The 19,678-nt window shown below is 41.7% G+C and overlaps 1 protein-coding gene across 3 annotated transcripts in view; it reads right to left on the bottom strand.

Moving 5' to 3' along the window:
• CCDC117 (coiled-coil domain containing 117) overlaps positions 1–19,678 on the bottom strand; it is a 152,907-nt gene that overhangs the window by 117,817 nt on the left and 15,412 nt on the right. For all 3 annotated transcript variants that reach the window (XM_069214461.1, XM_069214462.1, XM_069214463.1), the window contains exon 2: positions 7,808–8,136. In XM_069214461.1, coding sequence (XP_069070562.1) covers positions 7,808–8,019 — 212 coding nt within the window. In that variant the 5' untranslated portion in view covers positions 8,020–8,136. The remainder of the gene's footprint in view (positions 1–7,807; positions 8,137–19,678) is intronic.

The following is a 19,678-nucleotide window of genomic DNA, read 5'->3' as shown; positions in this document are numbered from 1 at the left end:
GTAACTTAATGAAAACACTATAAAATGACACAACACAGGTTTAGAAAAATAGAAAATATTTATCTAAACAAAACAAGACCTAAACGACAAAAATCCGACATACACAAGTCACCTTATTAATTAAAAAGCAAAAAGAGAGTCTTCATGTTCTTTTAAACACAATGCTAACGCGAACGTTGTTAGCGTGAAAATTTACCTGGGTCGCGTCAAAAATAACTCTGCACGGGCGAGTGTGCGCAAAAAGAAGTTTGTGATGTTCCGATATCACTCACGAGCGAGACCATGCGTTGTTTCTCCTTCAGTCGGGTCGGCGTGCGTAGTTTTTTCCTCTCTGCAGGAGAGAGATGAGTCGATCCGGACAAGCACTCTCGGGTCCAGGAAGGCTTTTTTTTTTTTTTTTTTTTTTAAATGTTTTCTTTCTTTTTTTTTTTTGACACGCCCGCAATGTTTGCATCAGAAATCCTGCCACACGGTGATCCAAAAACTGCACAGTGTAAGTTGCGATCTCACCAGCCTCCGTCATCAATGCTGCCTGTCGTGTCGTTTCGTTTCCCCAGCCGCGTGCGTCGATCTCCCAGCCGCGCTGCAGGCGGGGCGTCCATTTCAGCGGCAAAGCCAGCAGCACGTTGTTTTTTCCAGAGGTTGCATTGAAATTTTCCCTACACGGCGGTCTGTGCTTGGATTTCTTAAACTTGGAGTGCCAGCTTCTCCTTTCAAGGGCCCAGGAACTGGATAGGGCACCACTTGGCAGGGCAGGAGACTCAGCAGAGGCTCCAGGTGCTGGCAGAGAGAAGACTTTGCTGTCCCTGAGACAGCAACAACTGTAGACCAGTTCAGGTTCAAGCCCTTTTAAAGTTCTTCACAAGAAGGAAAGCACACAAAGTCCAGTCTTTGTCCTCTTGCACAGGCAGAAGCAGCAACTGTCGGATAGCTCCACAAAGCACAGTCACAGGAAGGGCAGCTCTTCTTCATGCAGAGGTTCCTCTTGGTTTCCAGAACTGTTCTAAAGTCTGTGTTTTTGGGTGCCCTTCTTATACCCACTTTGCCCTTTGACGTAGGCTTACTTCAAAGAAAAGTCTCTTGATTGTGAAATCCAGCCTTGGCCAGGCCAGGCCCCAGACACACACCAGGGGGTTGGAGACTGCATTGTGTAACGGTAGGCACAACCCTTTCAGGTGTGAGTGACCACTCCTCCCCTCCCTCCTAACACAGATGGCTCATCAGGATATGCAAGCTACACCCCAGCTCCCTTTGTGTCATTGTCTAGAGAGAGGTGCAACCAGCCCAACTGTCAAACTGACCCAGACAGGGAATCCACAAACAGGCAGAGTCACAGAAATGGTATAAGCAAGAAAATGCCCACTTTCTAAAAGTGGCATTTTCAAACACACAATCTTAAAATCAACTTTACTAAAAGATGTATTTTTGAACTGTCAGCTCAGAGACCCCAAACTCCGGATGTCTATCTGCTCCCCAAGGGAATCTACACTTTAATTATATTTAAAGGCAGCCCTCATGTTAACCTATGAGAGGGATAGGTCTTGCAACAGTGAAAAACGAATTTAGCAGTATTTCACTGTTAGGACATATAAAACACTTTAGTATATGTCCTACCTTAAACATACACTGCACCCTGCCCTTAGGTCTACCTAGGGCCTACCTTAGGGGTGTCGTACATGTAAGAAAAAGGGATGGTTTAAGCCTGGCAAGTGAGTACACTTGCCAAGTCGAATTGGCAGTTTCTAACTGCACACACAGATACTGCAGTGGCAGGTCTGAGCCAGGTTTACAGAGCTACTATTGTGGGTGGCACAACCAGAGCTGCAGGCCCACTAGCAGCATTTGATTTACAGGCCTTTGGCACCTCTAGTGCACGCACTGTACTAGTGACTTACCAGTAAATCAAATATGCCAATCATGGATGAACCAATTACATACACATTTTGTATAGGAGCACTTGCACTTTAGCACTGGTTAGCAGTGGTAAAGTGCCCAGAGTACAAAAAACAGCAAAAACAGAGTCCAGCACACATCAACAACCTGGGAAACAGAGGCAAAAAGTTAAGGGATACCACGGAAAGAATGAAAAGTCATTCCAGAGCAGAGAAGGAATGACAACACTTTACACAGTGTATATATCAGTGCTGCAGCACCTGTGCTAAAGCCAGAAGCTTACATTCCCTTTCTGCTTTGTGTCACAGCACTTATTTAGCTCCAAAAATATATTATTGTTATGTGCACACAATAAAAGATGGCACAGATGGCGTGTGTGATGACTAGAACAGAGGGTTTAGGTTTGGAGTATAAAAAGGTATTCTAGGCTCTATGGAGTCACAAGTGGGCCACGTAAAAGAAAAGGCAACTAAATGGCCCCAGCACAGAAACGCAAAATAATAAGGTTTTGGAAATAAATGGAGTAAAGTATGCTGCACAAGATCTGGAAAAGAATCAAAAGAGTGGTCCAACAGTTGCACCACAAGACTAAAGTTTGCACGTGATGCTGTCAAAAGCAAACTGGCACAGCTGGACTTAAGTGCGAGGACTTGGACAATGATGTAAGGAGAAGGACCATAGGGTAAAGCCCTAGAAGAGTGAGAAAAAAAGAAAAAAGTGTGAAGAAAGGTAATGAACCCTACATGTAATCCTAGTACTCTGTCACAAATAGTCTCTCTGAATCTAGTAGATCACCTCAAAGCAGATTCGGGAGATGTGAAACTATAAGAAAAAAGGAATTAAAAATACCTGCTTATTGGGGGGGGAGGGGGAAATACATTTTAATCCACATTTTGCAGGTGTTAAAAAGTATAAAGTAGTCAAACAGTACTTTTGGCTGAAAAGACCACTGCTTTTAAATGTTTTTAAAACAAAAGTATGAAGGAAAAGGTAGCCTATTCGATGTGAAGTGCTAACAAAATAGAGCTCACCCAAAGCTGCAGCCTGAAGAATTCCAGAAGGCCGACTGCCTTGACATCATGCAGTACCATGTCAGGGAGGCCATCAATTTTTCCAGGTCTCTCAGACAAATTCCTAAACACTGTAGCTTTTCAAGGCCTTTCTAGATGAAAACGAAAACGTTACTTACCTTGTAAGCATCTGTTCATGGAGTGTAGTGCAGCTGATACATCCACTCTGCATACACTGTAAAGCAGTGCCTCCTCAAAAGCGGAGGCTAGTGTGTGCATGATGTAGATATGTGGAATAATGTCCTAAGGTCTGACTAGCCAACTATTGCTTGTTGTATAGCAAGAACATCCATACAATAATATTTAGTAAATGTGTAAGAGGTTGACCAAGTAGCCGGTCTACATATGCTAACTGGGTATTATGTAAGAAGGCCATAGATGCTGCCTAATTTCTAGATGAATGGGCCCTAGATATTACAGGAAAAGCTCTTTTTGACTTGAGATAGCAGGTTTGGATGCATTTAACTATCTTTCTAGTAATTTCTGCCTTGGACGTTGATTGCCGCTAGTGAGGTTTTGCAGAGGCTACAAATAGCTGATAAGTTCTGCAAAAAGATTTTTGTTCAATTAATGTAGTACATGAGAGCATGTTTTATGTCTAAAGTATGAAGGTCTCTCTTTGCTACAGAATCTGGGTTTGGGGAAAAAACTGGAAGCTTTATAGTCTGATTAAGGTGGAACAGGGAAACTAACTTGGAAAAAAATATGAACCAGTATAAAAAGTTCCTGTAACATGAGAGCTTGTATAGCAGTAACGTGTTGTAAAAAAGTCAATCAACCAAAGAAGGATACCTTCTAGGAAAGGTTATGTAGGTCACAGAAATGTAGCAGTTCAAATGGAGGAGCCATTATTCTGGTGAGTACCACATTAAGATTCAACTGTGGCACTGGTCAAACTCGGAGGGATAACCCTTTCAAGGCCCTCCATGAAAGATTAAACCACTGGAACACAGGAAAGGGAGTTGTTCTGCATGTATGCTGCTAACTGAAGAAAAATAGAAGTATGCACCAATCATGTCTTTTGTAAATGAACTAAGTAGGTAATGATGTCCTCAACAAGTGCTTTAAGCACAATGTTTTTTTGCATTACAGTAGTGGACAAAAAGTTTATAGTTGGCAGTGTTATGCTCATGTGTACAGGATCTACAAGACTTCCTCAAAATATTCATAAGTTCTTGGAGTAAACCTAAATAACAAAGTTCTAAGGCTTCAGGTGCCAAATCACCAGAATCAGCTGTTTGGGATCGGAGTGTCTGATCAGTCCTTGTGCTCTAGTGATTAGGTTGACTGTTGGGGAGCTTCTCTTGTGAGCTGATGTACAGTTCTAAGAGGGCAGAATAGTAGGGCTGCCTCACTCAGGTAAGGCCAATAGTATGGGGGTTTGTGAAGTTTGCCTGAACTTCAGTACTATTTGTGGAAGGAGAGAGAGAGGCTGAAATGCATAGGCATACATGCATGACCAACTGATTCATACAGCATTGCCTGGGGAACACAGGTGCAGGTTCTCAGAGAAGTTTGGCTATTTTGTGTTCACTGGTGTGGCAAACAGACCCACATCTGAAGTGCCACAGTGGGTGAAATTCAGTTTTACAATCTGTGGGTGGAGTTCCTACTACTGGACTTGCTGATGCTTTGGGCCTGGCAGGTCTGAAAATTTGTCAACCGCCAATGAGTATTCCACCAACAGGTGAATACCGTGGTGAATGGCCTAATGCATATTAACTGTGCTATGAGACAGAGTGAGAGAGTGGGTACACCCATGTTTCCTTAGATAGTACATGACAGTCATGTTGTCAGTCCTGATGAAGACTACACTGTTGCGAATAAGTGTTAGGAAGGCTTTGAGGGCAACTGGATTCCCAGAAGCTGCAGGAGTCCATAACCCTTGAACTGGGTTGTGATTAAGGTGAGCTCCCCAACCAGCTTGGGAGGCGTCTGTAGTGACGACCATCTGTGGAATAGGGTCCTGAAAAGGCATGTCTGCCAACAAATTGCTGCTGTTCCTCCACTTCAGACAGCGATGGGCACTGGCCGTTACCAATACTTGATCCTTCATGTGACCTCTTCGCCTGTGACAACTGAGCTGCTAGACAGTGTCCTAAGGAACACATATTCAGCTGAGTAGAGTCCATTCTGTATGTGAGGATTTACATGTTTATTTCTCTAAGTAGATACCATGGAGGGACCTTAGGAATCTCACTCCCTGCCTTTTAGTATAGTTGACAAATGGAGCCTATGATTAGACTTTTGGATGCAAAAGAAAAAAAAGAAGAAAAAAAAAAAAAAGAGCCAAGCAACCTCTTTAAATGTCGGTTTTCAGGGAAAAGTCTGTTTAACAACTAAAAACGAGCACTGTTATCACACATAGATGATTTTTTGGTGGCCTGAAAAACAACGTATGGGGAACAGGTGGTATACGCTCGTTAGGAATTAGGTCCCTAGTTGGCAGGGGTATGCACCCTGTCCAAGTAGGGACCATAATCCTAGTCAGGGCAAGTCAATGACACAACTTAAATTAGACTGTGCTCATCCTCTGGTAGCTTTGTGCAGAGCAGGCAGACCTAATTTAGAAGGCAATGTGTAAAGTATTTGTGCCACACACAAACATAATAAAAGGAGGTACACCACCAAAAAGACTTTCCGAGGAAGAAGAAAAATAAAGCTTGTTTATCTGGTTAATTTAAGATCAGCACGATACAGATCTAATTCGTAAATGGTTACGTATTTTCTTTGCAGACTCAAAATAAAACAAGGTTGATATCCAATGATGCGATCAAAGATATGGTGCTGGAGACTCCTCAGCACAAGTGTGCAATGGTTTTATACAGTGCTGTACTGTACTGTCCTGGATGCGCTCCTCTCGGGAAGCAGATCGGTGATTTCCAGGTGCGGTCACCACGGAAGCAGGTGGGGACCACAGGAGAGCAGTGCGCAGCTGGTTTGAGCAGGGCTGCTCCAGGTCTAAGGAGAGCACGGGTGGCAATGATTTCTGGGGCCGCTCAAGGTGATCAAAGCTGCACACAGCCAAGCTGGGCAAGGCCACTCAGGTTGACTGATGCAACGATCAGCAAGTTCAGAAGGGCCGCTCCAAGTGATCAAAAAGTTGAAAGTGGCTGGGTTTGGCAAGCCCCTCGGCAGTGACTGAAGCAGCGAGCGGTAAAGGTTCAGCTGAGCTGCTCCGGGTGAACAAAGTTGCAAGCATCAGAGTTTGGCAAAGCCGCTCAAGGGTGATTGAAGCAGCAGGCGGCGAAGATTCATGAGAGCCACTCCGGGGGAACAAAGTAGCAAGCAGCAAAGCCGCTCGGGGTGATTTAAGTAACGAGCATCAAAGGAAAGCTAAAAGCCACTCGGAGTCACTCTTGGTTTGGTGAAAGAGTCTTGAGCTACTGGGCAGAGATCAGCAAGGTGGCACAGCAAAGCAGGGCAGCAGTTCCAGGGAGCAGTCAATCCTGGAAGAGTGGAAATCCTGGAATACAGCATTCTTCAATCCAGCAGCATTTCCTTGAATCCAGAAGTGTTCTGTTTTTAGTAGGTCAGGGACCCATTACTTATACTAGTAAGTGCCTTTAATGTGGTTGGGGGGGGGGGGGACTACAAAGAAATCTTGTGAAGTGCAGAGGACCCCCTTTCAAGTCTGTCCAGGCTCCAGTCTATAAGTGGGAGGTAATAAGACCCTTTGTATTGACTCTGGTCCCTACCCTCTGAGGTGTCAGTGTAAGCCCTTTCCAACCTCTTCCCTAGGAAGACCCTATCAGTATGCAGATACAGCTGAGTACCCTGTGTTGTGGGTGTCTGAAGGTAATGCACAAATGTAGCTGTCACCTAGCCCAAGCCGTTAGACACACAGGGCAGCGAGTGCAGAGAAATGCCCACTTTCTAAAAGTGGCATTTCTAAAATAGTAAAAATAAATCTGACTTTACCAGTAAAGATCTATTACTACCCTTCCAAATGGTACTAAATACAATGCAGCTACTCCTCTCAGGTAAGGAATTACACTTTAAAAGGTATTATAAGGAATTCCCAATGTGGGCCTATGAGAGGGGCAGGCCACACAGTAATTAAAAAAGACTTTTGGAGTTTTGATTACCAGGTCATGAAAAAAACTTAAAAGGTATACGTCCTGCCTCTTACTTACATGGCACCCGGCCCTATAGGCTACCTAGAGCTTCCTTTAGGGATGACTTTAACAAAAGGGGAGTTCTGGGCTTGGCAAGAGGTCATAGGTGCCAGGTCTGGGTGGCAGTGAGACTGCTCACACAGGCTCTGCAGTGGCAGGCCGGAGACATGTTTACAGAGCTACATAAGTGGGTGGAACACTCTGTGCTGTAAGCCCACTAGTAGCATTTAATTTACGGGCTCTAGGTATATGGTATACCACTTTACAAGGGACTCACAGTCACATGTAAATCAAATGCGCCAATTGTGGATACACCAGTGTTACTGTGTTTAGGGGAGAAGCACATGCACTGGCTATGAATTGTAAAGTGTTCACAGTCCTAAGGCCAACAAAAAGTTACAGCAACAAACCAGGATGAAAAAGGCAAAAAGTCTGGGGCAAGACCACCCTAAGGATGCCAGGTCTATCACCTCTCCAGTTTCAATTACACATTTCTAAAATTCTAAAAAAGGTAGCTGGAAAGGCTGAATCTCAGCATGTGAGTACACCAAAAGATCTAATGCTTAAGAAATGTTATGGTTCAGTGCTTTTAATATCAATGCTATTGAGTATGGTTAATCGTTTTGCACCAAATATACCTGGAAAGTCAAAGAGGACAGCCCAAAAATAAAGTAAATCAACACGATATCTGTTCACAGTTTTAAAGTGCCAATCATGTCTACTTACTTTTTAATATGTTGTGGAGAAAACCTTAGGATTTCTTCAGAATTAGTATATCCATCCAAAGTAATAAGAGGAACCAATGGGCTTGTGGCTTCAGCAACAGAGACAAGATTCTGATTGCTCTGCACATCGATGTAACTATGCAGAACATGCGTGTGCCCCAACTTGGCTGTTCCATTCAATCCAGCAGCAACAAACTGGGATTGGTGCTCCATGTTTTCAGTAGGACAGGACCATTAGTCAAAAGTGGCAGCAGAGTGAAGCAAATCCAGCAAGCATATTTCAGACAGTCCACTTGTATTTCTGTTCCCAGCCACAGTTACAAATTTCACCTGTAAGCAAATCAGAAGAACAGAGCTGACATTAACAAGAAAATAAGCCTGCAGAATATTAAATTGCTTTCTGGTGCACCAAGTACTCCTAGTCATAGGATTATCCCAACATGTTTTATGAGGGCCAGACACAGATTCTTATATTGCGGTTTAGCATATGTATCTTCTGTAGGTCAATTTTCTCCATATTAGATACAAAATTATCTCTCTCTGCTCCCCGAGAATCACCAGTTACCATTCACCAGTCAAGAAGATTTAAGGGTAGCCAACAACAATAGTAAATAAACACAAGTAGGAAAGATAACCCTAAGCATGAGCGTAAATCAAGCTTCATTTTACTTACTAGGCCTGGTTTCCAACTTGGAATTAATTCCCCAAAACACACACAAGGGAAGACAACATAGCATCTACAACCCAGGTTATAAGGAAAGAGGACTCTGAAAATGTTTTGGGAAATATCATCCTAGGAAGAGACCTACATGGAATAATTCCTTCAAAAAAACTTGTACCTTATGTAGCTGCTCTGCAACCACCACAAATCACACAAATTGCCACAGATGTCACTATTACCACAGTCAAACAAGGAACATAGAATTAGGTCAGATGTACAAAGGTGTTTTGCAGTTGCAGTGCATGAAATATAAGAAAACAGACGTTTTGCAGTGAGAAAACACTTTTAAAAAGTGCTGAGCCCCCAAAATTCTTTTGACTGGTAAAAGGGCCTTTGCAATCTACTATGAATTGCAAATAAAAGGGGTGTGCTAAAGATGCCTTGGGGCCTACTTGGAATGAACAATTGGAAATATCAACAGTTGGTGACCACAACTGCAGTCAGAAACCATTCATCAGTTATTGACCCTCAAGCTGGGATGGTAAATGATTTGCAAGTGAACAATGTCCCAGTGGGGCGGATTCCCCTTTAGGCCTGGTGCCAGTTCTTTCTGAAGCGTTCCAAATAGGGGCAGGGCAGAGGGGTAAAATGCATAGCAACTATCTAATCAACGGCTGCAGTTTCTATTTCCCATGTGGACATGCAGAGATGGAGCATCAATGCAGGCTGCATCCCTGCATTTGCAGCCAATTACAGGGGTCACAAATTGCGACCTACCTAATTATTATTTTAGAGGTCTCTATGTGACCCTTACAAATGGATAATTTGATGCAACATATTAGTAGACAGGCTGCATCGCAAAATAGCTTCCAATTTGTAAACAATCAGTGTGCAAACTGCACATCTCTGCTTTGTTAATGGAAATAGTACATCAGGGCCATGATTCCATTTGGCAATCTTGCAGCTCAGAACAGTTTTTACTTCAAAAGACTGTCATCTCAAATGACCTTAGAGGCAGAATATACCATATGTGCAAACTTCATGAGAAAAATTCTGACTAGTAAGAATTTAAATCCTCACTGAACATTCCGGACATTGAGCACACCCTCAACTGAGGAAGTATGATGTTGGGCAGACATGTGGGAAGGAACAGCAGTCCTTAGACATGTGAGGAAAGTGGCTTGGAAAGAAATGTAAAGGACATTTTGAGCACTACAAACAGGGGTATTTCCTCACCTGGTCACAGATGACACGATTCTTCAAGAAACCAGTTCTAGGCCTACGGAGACTTGTGGTTCAAAGAGCTTTATATGACTTCTGAAAGCAGTAAATTCAAAATTAACTGCCAATGAGTTTCTCCCGTGAGATTAAGCAGAACAGATAAATGAAATGGCCATTAATGTAAATGAGGGGGAAAAAAAGAAATGTAAATTAAATCTACTTCTGCAGGCACGGATAGTTGTCCAAGCGTTAACGATGCCCACCTTATCACCTGGTACTGCTAAATGTTCACTGGCCATGCCTTTATAAGAGGACCCAGTTGAGGATTATCTGACTGCTGGAATGATGTGCAGATTGTCATTTGGGAAAAGGCACATGGGTGATGCATCATAAATTGTACTCATTCATTCCTAACAAATTTCACTGTTTATGTCTGCAGACCACATACTCTGAAGGCCATTCTTTAAACCGGATCAAGTAACACAACATCACAAAACTGATCACTTCTCTAATCTGCTGACTCAACAACCTCTATATATTTCAAATTTGCCAAGCTACACTGGGATTAAAAAAAGCACAAAAATGCCACCTCTCTATCAGGCTTTGGGTTAAAGTCACCACAGCTGCCCTTCAAGAAGTCATCTCTCTTGAAAACATCTTCCCACTACAGCATTACTAAAAATTCAGAACTTTGAATTAGAAAAATAATTTACAAATATTAATAGGGAACACAAAGATGAATTTTGAACAACAAGAACTGCCAAGAAAAAGTATTAAAAAAAATAAAATGGAGATAAAACCAAAGAGACCAGCAGTCACCGTTAGCAGTTCACCTGAATCTTGACATGGTTTCAGGCTGACAGCAATGAAGCAGAGGTCCGATATATGAAGCGGGTCATCCTGGTTAAGATTTTTACCTTCTGATTTAGCCATTTTTTTTTTAAATGGAAGTCTAAATCCTCCAGTGGGCAAAGTTGAAGGTTGTATAAGGCAAAGTCAGATAGTCAATGGCCAAGATGCTGCTGAAGCCAATGGTTTTGGTCTCAAATGCTCAGACCAGGAAAAATTCTAGCTTTACGCTAACTGAAGTCCTCCAGTTGGGTGGGCATTGTAAAGGGCCTTTGCTCAGTCAAGATTACTACATTTGGACTCTTTTTTTGGAGCTCCAAAAAAAGAGCCACCAGCGGGGTTAATCCGGGTCGTTATATCTGACAAATTCCTCTTGAAACCGGATACCTTTTTCGCCATATCCCACTGAAGGTCTTGAAAGATAAAAAACATTTCTTTATCCCACTTTGTCCAACTTCTTGGAGCAGCTCCTCTTGGCCCCCTAAGAAGCCAAGGACCTCAAGCTCAGCACTTAGGGGCCAGAACCTACACCAGCAGAGGCCACAAGCAGGGTCCAGTTCAGTTCTGCATGCTGCCCGTTATTACTGGAAAAGGGGCCTCTCTCTCTCCCCATAGCCACAAACTAAGTCAGCCAACTGACCTTTGGAGCTCACTCAGTCCTAGGTACAAGCAGAGTCAGAATCAGCTGTTCAAGTCTCCACAGAGGTTGAAGACAGCTAATGCAGCAGTCTTATGTTTTTCTGCAGTTCCTGATGTGTTCTAAAGAGTTGGGGAGATGCCACCTTTGAAAAATCACTAGCTAGTGCAAGGGGATGAACACTGGACACTGCCTGACCAAATGTGAAAACGTTTCCAAGGTCAAACCTGTTCTCAGATGTGATGAACCTCCTTACAGAAAACAAAGACTACATCAAATATAATATATCCAAGGGTTAACGCAATGCTTTGGTGTCATTAAAAAAAACAAGACATTTTTTCTGCTTTCAAGAAGGCTACTTTTACGGTAATGGCTACTTCACAATTTAAAGTAAGTTTTTTTTGTACACAATGAACGCAACTACACACTGAGGGGGTCATACCAACTGCAACAGCACTGATGGGATATACGTAATCAAGTGTCTGTGTACCTATTGCTATGTGGGACAAACCCACCAGAAAGTGAAGGCACATACACAGCAGCAGGATATGCTGCAGAATGCTGTGAGTGTCTTGTTGACCATTTCACCACCTTTGAACACCCAGTTACAGTTTGAAATGGGTGGTGATTGAAAAGGTCACAGCCAACCTAAGGGGTGTTAATTTTATCAACACACTGAACCTACGTGAGTACAAGTGGATACACGCACTGGACACAGTATTGCGGGGGTTGAATGAGTTTGAGGAGCTAGCGAGACAAGTGTCTACATTGAATAATGGATGAACCATATTCTCCTTTAATTTGTATTTCTGGTCAGGCTGAGACTCTTGTGATACTTATTAGTCTTATCATATTACGGCATCACATACTTCTAGGCACATACCATGGGGGCCTATTATACACGAAAGTCATGGCTACGTGTGTATTTAACATGAGCTTCTCATTTCCTCATGAATCTGTTTTGATATTTATGTTTACAATTAAGCAACTCAATGAAAACAACTGTAATTTAATCATGGATAACGGCATTGTTTTATTGAAGGGAGTTACATTTCTGTATTTTATAGACATGTCAAGATTTAGCTCAAAACCAGCCCAGTAATTTTGCACAGGTGCTTTTTCCTTGTTTTCTCTCTTAACAAATTCATATTTAAAAAATAACGCTTTCGGGTTACTGCTTCATATTAAACCTGAACAATAGCGCACATCCTCCATCCACATTTCAAGTAATCCTGCTGTCCGGTATTATATGGACTCCCACATCCCAGTTGCACTGGCAACTGTACCGCCAAATCACAATCCTGAAATGTATGCACACATATTGGTATACTTCTTATTGGATAGGAGTTTGAAGTTGTGTCCATTATTACATTTCTGTATTTTAATGAAATGTCAAGATTGTTAGTTCAAAACTGGCCTAGTATTTTTGTTTCTTCACAGGTGGCTTGTTACTTGCTTTTTCCTCACAGCAAATGCGCATTAACAATGCCCCTTTTTCATGTTACCATTTTATCTCCAACCTGTCCAATAACATGCAGCCTTCTCAATGATGATAATCCTGTTATACGGACTCTCGCATCCCAGTCGCACTGGCAACTAGACCGCATCATGGCAATCCTCCATTTTAGGAGGCCTGCGACATCCGCAAGCTCCAAAGTGCACATCACAGAGCTTAGCTTTATCTTCTCTCCCGTAGGCCTGCTCGCTGTCTATGCATCAGAAAAGGAGGAGATACTTTGTTGCAAGAGCAGTAAGAAGGGAGCGATGCCGCTGCAATTTATTTTTGTTACTAGAATCGCTTTTGGTGTTACAAAACGGACCAGTTTGTAACCTTGTTATTAACTTTTGTTTACGGTCCATTCTGCACATAATTTCAAGAGATCTCCCAACCTGTAGTTTTTCAATGCAAGAGACCACAGTGAATAATCACCATTAAGCCTTGTTTGGACACAATATTGTTTTTCTTTTCAATGATATAACTACAAGTTGCCTTTTTTTTTTTTAGCAATCTTTAGATTTAACGATTTCAAATGGGTGAGTGCCAATGCATATTTAGCATTTCTATATAGTGATTTGGGCTCATATGTGGTTTTACAAATGAATTTTGTTTTCACACTGCAGAAAACATTAGACATGTGAGCCTTAGACGAGGAGCATACAAGCATTCAACTATATATGTGTTTGCTTGCGAGACAAACATCTATACTACTATAGGTCAGTTTTGCACATCAGTAGAATAATGAGTTTTAGGAGGACACACCAGACACATTTTAAACCTATAGTATCCTCATTAAGGTTTCCCCATTTACCCATCCTGATGAAGACCCAAATAAAATGTTTTGAGTGGCTTGGTGTTTTTTTTTCTTCTTTTTTTATATATCTGGGTTGAAACTGTTGACAACTTACCTATGCATGGACTGAACCACTGTCCTTGAGGAGGACTTAGATTTATTAAAACATTACCTCTGTCAGAAGGATATTAAGTAGGATATAGAGCTTCAGCTCCGACAGTCTGTATGCAGTTGCTTGCATGCATGCCAATTTATACTCCATTCTTTTATTTGTAAATAATGATCGCTTACAGGAAGAGGCTGGGCTGGGCCCCCCCCCCTGAAATCTCCACTGCTACAGTGGGACTTGAGAGCGTATGGTCACTAGGAAATTAGGCAGGTTCTCTTGTTCATCGTTTGTTGCTGAGTGAATAACTGCATGCTATTACAGGCAACTCTATTAACAGTTTTCTGTATCCTGACAAGGTTATTCTCACCTTTGTGCCATTATAAGGCCATTTTTGACTGTCCTAGTTGCGTTTGCTTTCCTAGTTTTAGTTATTGGTTAGAAGTGTTTTAGAGTAGCATCAGCTGAACCTCTAAAAGCAAAGTAATTAGTTAAAAATGGGTAAGAGGAAGCAACTTAGTGCAAAAGATACTTCTTCCCATAAAGACCACTCTTCAATACTAAAATGTATTTCAGGAGCAATGGGGGCTATTGATAAACAGATTACTAACGTCTAGGAAAGGATATTAATTCAGAAGTGCCCGTTGGGATCTTCATCTAATCATAATAACCCCGCTCCGCTAGTATCAGCCTCTCCAACACAGATAATGTTGTCGGAAAGTGGGGATCAAATAAAAGGCCCAAATGGATGCATCCACTATCTAAACGAATCTATCTCAGAGGCTGATGACCATTCACCTTCACCCAAACGCACAAGGAAATCCAAAGCAGCAAGAAAGGGTAGATCATCCAGTCAAGAGCCGTCTGTTATAAGCAGATATGGCAATTTTGGATTTCAACCCACGGAACAAACTCAAATCAATCTTGACAACATAAAATCCGGTCAGAAGCCTAAACAATCTATAGCTAAAGCAAAACCTAACACCTTAGATACCATTAATGCCCTGGAACATCTAGTTAAGTCATCCTTTGAGTTATTGACAAAGCGCCTAATCCAAGTGGAGGAAAACGTGGAGTCAATACTCAATTTAGTGAAGGCTCAGACTTTGGGCCCAATGCCTGTAATTTCTCAACATTGTGGCGATATAGATTTAAATCGGAATTTACATTCCTCCAAAGAGTGTCAACACCCACCAAGTATTCCCCGGGTTAACCAATGACATGTAGAACCCTGTACTTCCCTAACCAGTACCAGAGGTTTCCAACAATCAAATGCGAATACAAATGGTTTAGAACCACAGAATAGACTGAAACTTCCCCTGGATATTTTACCAGCATCAAGAGACACACTAGACCTCCCTCCCGCTGTAACTCCCTATGTGGTAGTTCTTGCAAATGTTCCCACCTTACCCGTGGATAACAGGAAAACATGGAGGGCACTGAGGAATAAATCCCTCAATTGGATAGGGACCCGTATGAAACCTGGTATGACAGATACACTTTTTGAAGATATTAAAATGGTCAGTAGGGTAAACTGGGCGGGCAGGAATGACAAAACATTAAGAGGTGACTGTGTGGTACTTTCGTTTAAAACCCCAAAATTGGTCGAGGACATTTTGAGAAATTTAAGCCCACGACAGATTTCTGACCATGGCATTTCACTGCTCCGTCTAGATTTGCTTTATAATTTTAATGGGAGGCATGACCAACCTAGCACAGATCCTGTAAAACAGCAAAGCAGACCCGAAAGAAATTATATGGTCCCTACTAAGAACAGATTTCATGCCCTCGCTTTGGAAGAAGTTGATTGACTGACAATAGATCAGGTTGCGGGCAGGACAAGCCCCATACTGATGAGCACTGCTCCTGATCTATTGAAGGGCGATGACGGCCTGGTGGGGAGAACAGGAGACTAAATGATGGTAATGGAAAAATTACCCCGACAGGATCTTATTGATGAAACACTAACAGGTAGAGTTCCTGCTCACCTGCCCACTCCCATATCAAATTCCACACTCCACATAGAGATGGAGACTAATATCTCCACATCAATAAGGAAAGTAGGACAACACGATCCTCCGGGTTAGGGCCTAATTACACCGGGAGACAATCTTCTATTCTGGAACGTGGCGGGTCTGCGTAATAAAATCGAGAATGAGGATTGGCTAGAATTTATTAGATCTTTTACTTGGTCCGTAGATCCCATTCATATAAATGGCTTTAGGACATTTCACACCCCGCAGTCCCCTGTTCACGGGCAGGGCGAAAGGTGGACTGGGCACATTTATTTCCAATAAGTTTGATTAAAAAAAGGTGATTAGCTCAATTTCTAATACGTTCTATAAACTGATACTATGTGAATTAAAAAATGAAGCGCAATTGGCAATTAATTTTTATATTAATGCCCCCCAACAAACATTCTCATACACACTCAGGCAATTGCAGGACGATCTGGATCATGCATGTAATTCCTCACATAAAGAGACCTTTATCGTGTGGGGGGAGCGATTTTAACACCCACCTGTGCTCCCAAACAGATGAGAAACCCTGTTCCCTTGGCATAGGCGGAAACAATTACTTATTTAATTTTACCCACAACTACTACGGTCATTTGTTGAATGACGTACTATTTAAATTTGATCTCTTCTTTTGTAATGGTTTAAACAATAGTAAGCTACAGTTTAAACCTACCTTTAATGGCAGATGTGCCAACACTATAATTGACTTTATATTAATATCTAATAATTTTGTTTTTTGCACATCTGAGTACAAAATCCATGACATCGCGCTTAGCGACCACTACCCTCAAAGTTTACGTCTTGTACTCCCTCAAGCTATAAACAAACATAAGGGAGTAGCAGAGAAGGTAGTGAATATTGAACTGGATGCAAGGAATGGTTACTCTATTTGTTGGTCACAGATTGAACCAATAGGTTTTATGAAACAGCTATTGAGTGATTACGCTAATGAGTTTGAAACCTGCCTCTCAGACAACATCAGCTCACAGGAGTGTATTAAAGCATTCACAGCAATCACCACTGGAATCAAACAGTATCTCGCAGTAAGCATAGGTAAATCTAGACCACGAGGAAACAAAGGGTGGTTTGATACTGGATGTACACGGGCCCATAAGAGACTTAAACAGTACCTACATAGTCAAAACCCAGATAAATATGAGATCACTACTCTCAGACACGAGTATAAAAAGGCTATAAAAACAGGAAACAAAATTTAAAAGATGAGGCGTGTCATTCTCTTTATAATGCAAGCCTCCAGAATGATAATGCCAAATTTTGGAAGATAGTGAACTCCCCTCTCCTGGGTGATGGAACGCCACCAAGTATCGAAATAGCCATCACGGAAGGGGAGTGGGTTACATATTTTTCCGAAATATACTCCTCAAAATTTTTTGTCCTAGATACAAACGTCCACAGACTGGACTTTCAGCCTATTACTCCACCATTCAGTTTAAATGAGGTCATTGATGCCATCAATGCCAGCAAGAGAGGGAAAGCACCAGGTCCAGATGGAGTACCAATCGATAACTATAAGTCTAATGTTTCACTCTGGGGCCCTCTATTGACACAGGTCTTACGAGCCTGTTGTGCCAGAGCCTTTATCCCAACCTGGGCAGAGTCCGTTATTGTTCCAATATTTAAAAGAAAGAGTCCGCCAAAACCCAGCATGTTACAGGCCAACTTCACTGCTTCACACTCTCGCAAAGATTGCAGGACGTATTGTCCTAAATAGGTTGCGGGAATGGACAGAAGTTAATAATATCCTAATGGACCTACAATACGGCTTCAGGGCTGGGATAGGGACTGTGGAACAGGCCCTGAATTTAGATATTATAAGTGGTAAATATACGAAGGCCAAGACAGGAGCTTTACACCTTGTATTTGTGGACTTGACTTCGGCGTTTGACTGTGTAATTCACAGCAAACTTTGGCCTATTTTGCCAGATATGGGGGTAGATATTACAATAGTTCACTTCATCTGGGAACTATACTCTGGAGCCAAAGCTAGGGTGCGTTATGGGTCTCAGGGGGAGTGTACCTCCATCTTTCCTGTAAAGCGGGGGGGTACGCCAAGGCTGTGTTTTAGCTCCCCTATTGTTTGCCCTATATAAGAATAAATTAGAGGCTGTCTTATCTACTGCTTGTAGAGATCTTCCACAAGTTGTCTTTTGAAAGATTCCGGTATGCTGATGATGCTGTTTCAATGGCACGCACCCCAGTAGCTTTACAGCAACTATTAACAACTTTCGACAATTATATGGAAGACTTAGGCCTTAAAATCAATCACTCTAAAAACTTCACGATGACCTGTGGTATAAAATCTGCAAAAAAATCCCAAGTCATTTTAAAGGGTGTCAAACTAGATGATATAGAAACCTTTTCATATCTAGGTATTATGTTTGATAATAAAGGCACCCGGCTGCAAGCCATCAGGTCTAGGAAATTACTTTTTACGAAAATTATGGCTGTAAAAACCAATTCCAAAAAGGTCGGTAGGGCCACTCCCAAAGACATGATGACAATCTATAATGCAAAATGTGTCTCTGTTGCACTGTATGGGGCAGGCCTGTGGGGATATAGGAAATGCAACGCCCTACAGCTAGCTGAAAACGATTTTTTAAAGTCCATCCTAAGTGTGCCAAAATCTACCTCAACCTTGGCGTGCCATACAGAAATGGGGTTAACATACATTACATACCTAATAAGCACGCAACCAATCTTACTTTGGCATAAATTATGGACCTCCGACTTTGCTAGTCTGAATAGGGCCATTATAGAAGATGATCAATTATTAAGTCATTCGCTGCAAATTCCATGGCTGGATTATATAAAGAACTTTCTTACGGACTTGGGCCACCCTGAGTTATTCTTTACAACAGAAAAAATGGAAACACTTTCCAGGAAAGATCTGAAAAACATCTGTCTTACTTATCTGGCTGACTCGAGGTGGGCTATTGAGTCCAAGAAATCTAGTGCAAGGAGGAATCTTCTGCTGCAGCAATCAGATGGCATGGAACCATATTTAAAATATGTACTGAACTCCAGGCTTTGATATGTCCTCACACGCCTAAAACTAGAGACATTTCACCAACTCGTCAGTTTTTCCGCTAACCAACGACTTGAATCCAGTTCTGGGAAAATGTCCTTGTGACTTAGTGTCAGATCAAAGCACAATGCATATAGTTTTTTTTGCAAATTTTACTTTGATTTAAGGAAAGGGTTTGTGATTCCACTCTTAAACTCTATGCATTTTAAACAGTGCCGCCCAGCTTTTATTCACTTGCTGTCCCTTCCATCAATCAAAATATGTAATGGTTTAGCTCTATATTTGTGTGCAGTAATTAAGGCCAGATCATATTTCTAGGCAAATTATGGAGGCCTTTCATCTCTAAATGTTTTTAGCCAGGACAACAGTTCCTGCCTTTTAAATATCTGGTTTTATTGATTTGATACCGTTTTTTAGAAGAATAACTGGACTCAGTTTCTGTATCAAATTTTATCACATGGTATCAATTGTTGTATGTCTTGATTTACTTTATTTTATCTATCTTATGTGGTTGTTGATTGGTGTTACTTTGTATATTTCATCTGCTTTTATGATTGTGAGATACAATCGAGTAAAGTATTGTTTGATGATGATGATCGCTTCTCACTTTGCACAAACACTATTTTTTGCACTTTTTCACTTGACTGAGTAGCCATTATCTAGCTTTGAATTATTTGTATATACTACACAAACTTGAATAGATCAAATGTTTCATATTTCTTGACTCTGGTATTGTATGTTGCATATTTCCTGCCTCTGGTATTGTATTTTTGTTCTCTCCTTTTTATTCTCCATAGGGTTCAGCATACAATTATGAACATTGTGTCCCCCGTGAGACTTTGTTTCTCATTTCAAAGATAACATTTGTAGTCCCCGTTTGGACCTATAGGGAAAAAACAGCAGACATAAGAGCAAACCACAAAATACAGCAGAGTTTCAGTGATTTAAAACGTTAGTCTGATCTCATAACCCTGCAACTACTTAAAACCTCATTTACCATAGTCAGTTATTAAAACAGCTATGGGGGAAGATGGCCAGAACAC

This window comes from Pleurodeles waltl, chromosome 11 (assembly GCF_031143425.1).
Source record: "Pleurodeles waltl isolate 20211129_DDA chromosome 11, aPleWal1.hap1.20221129, whole genome shotgun sequence".
NCBI classification, from domain to species: domain Eukaryota; kingdom Metazoa; phylum Chordata; class Amphibia; order Caudata; family Salamandridae; genus Pleurodeles; species Pleurodeles waltl.
Note: the sequence above shows the minus strand (reverse complement) of the source record. Positions and strands in the feature narration are given on the sequence as shown.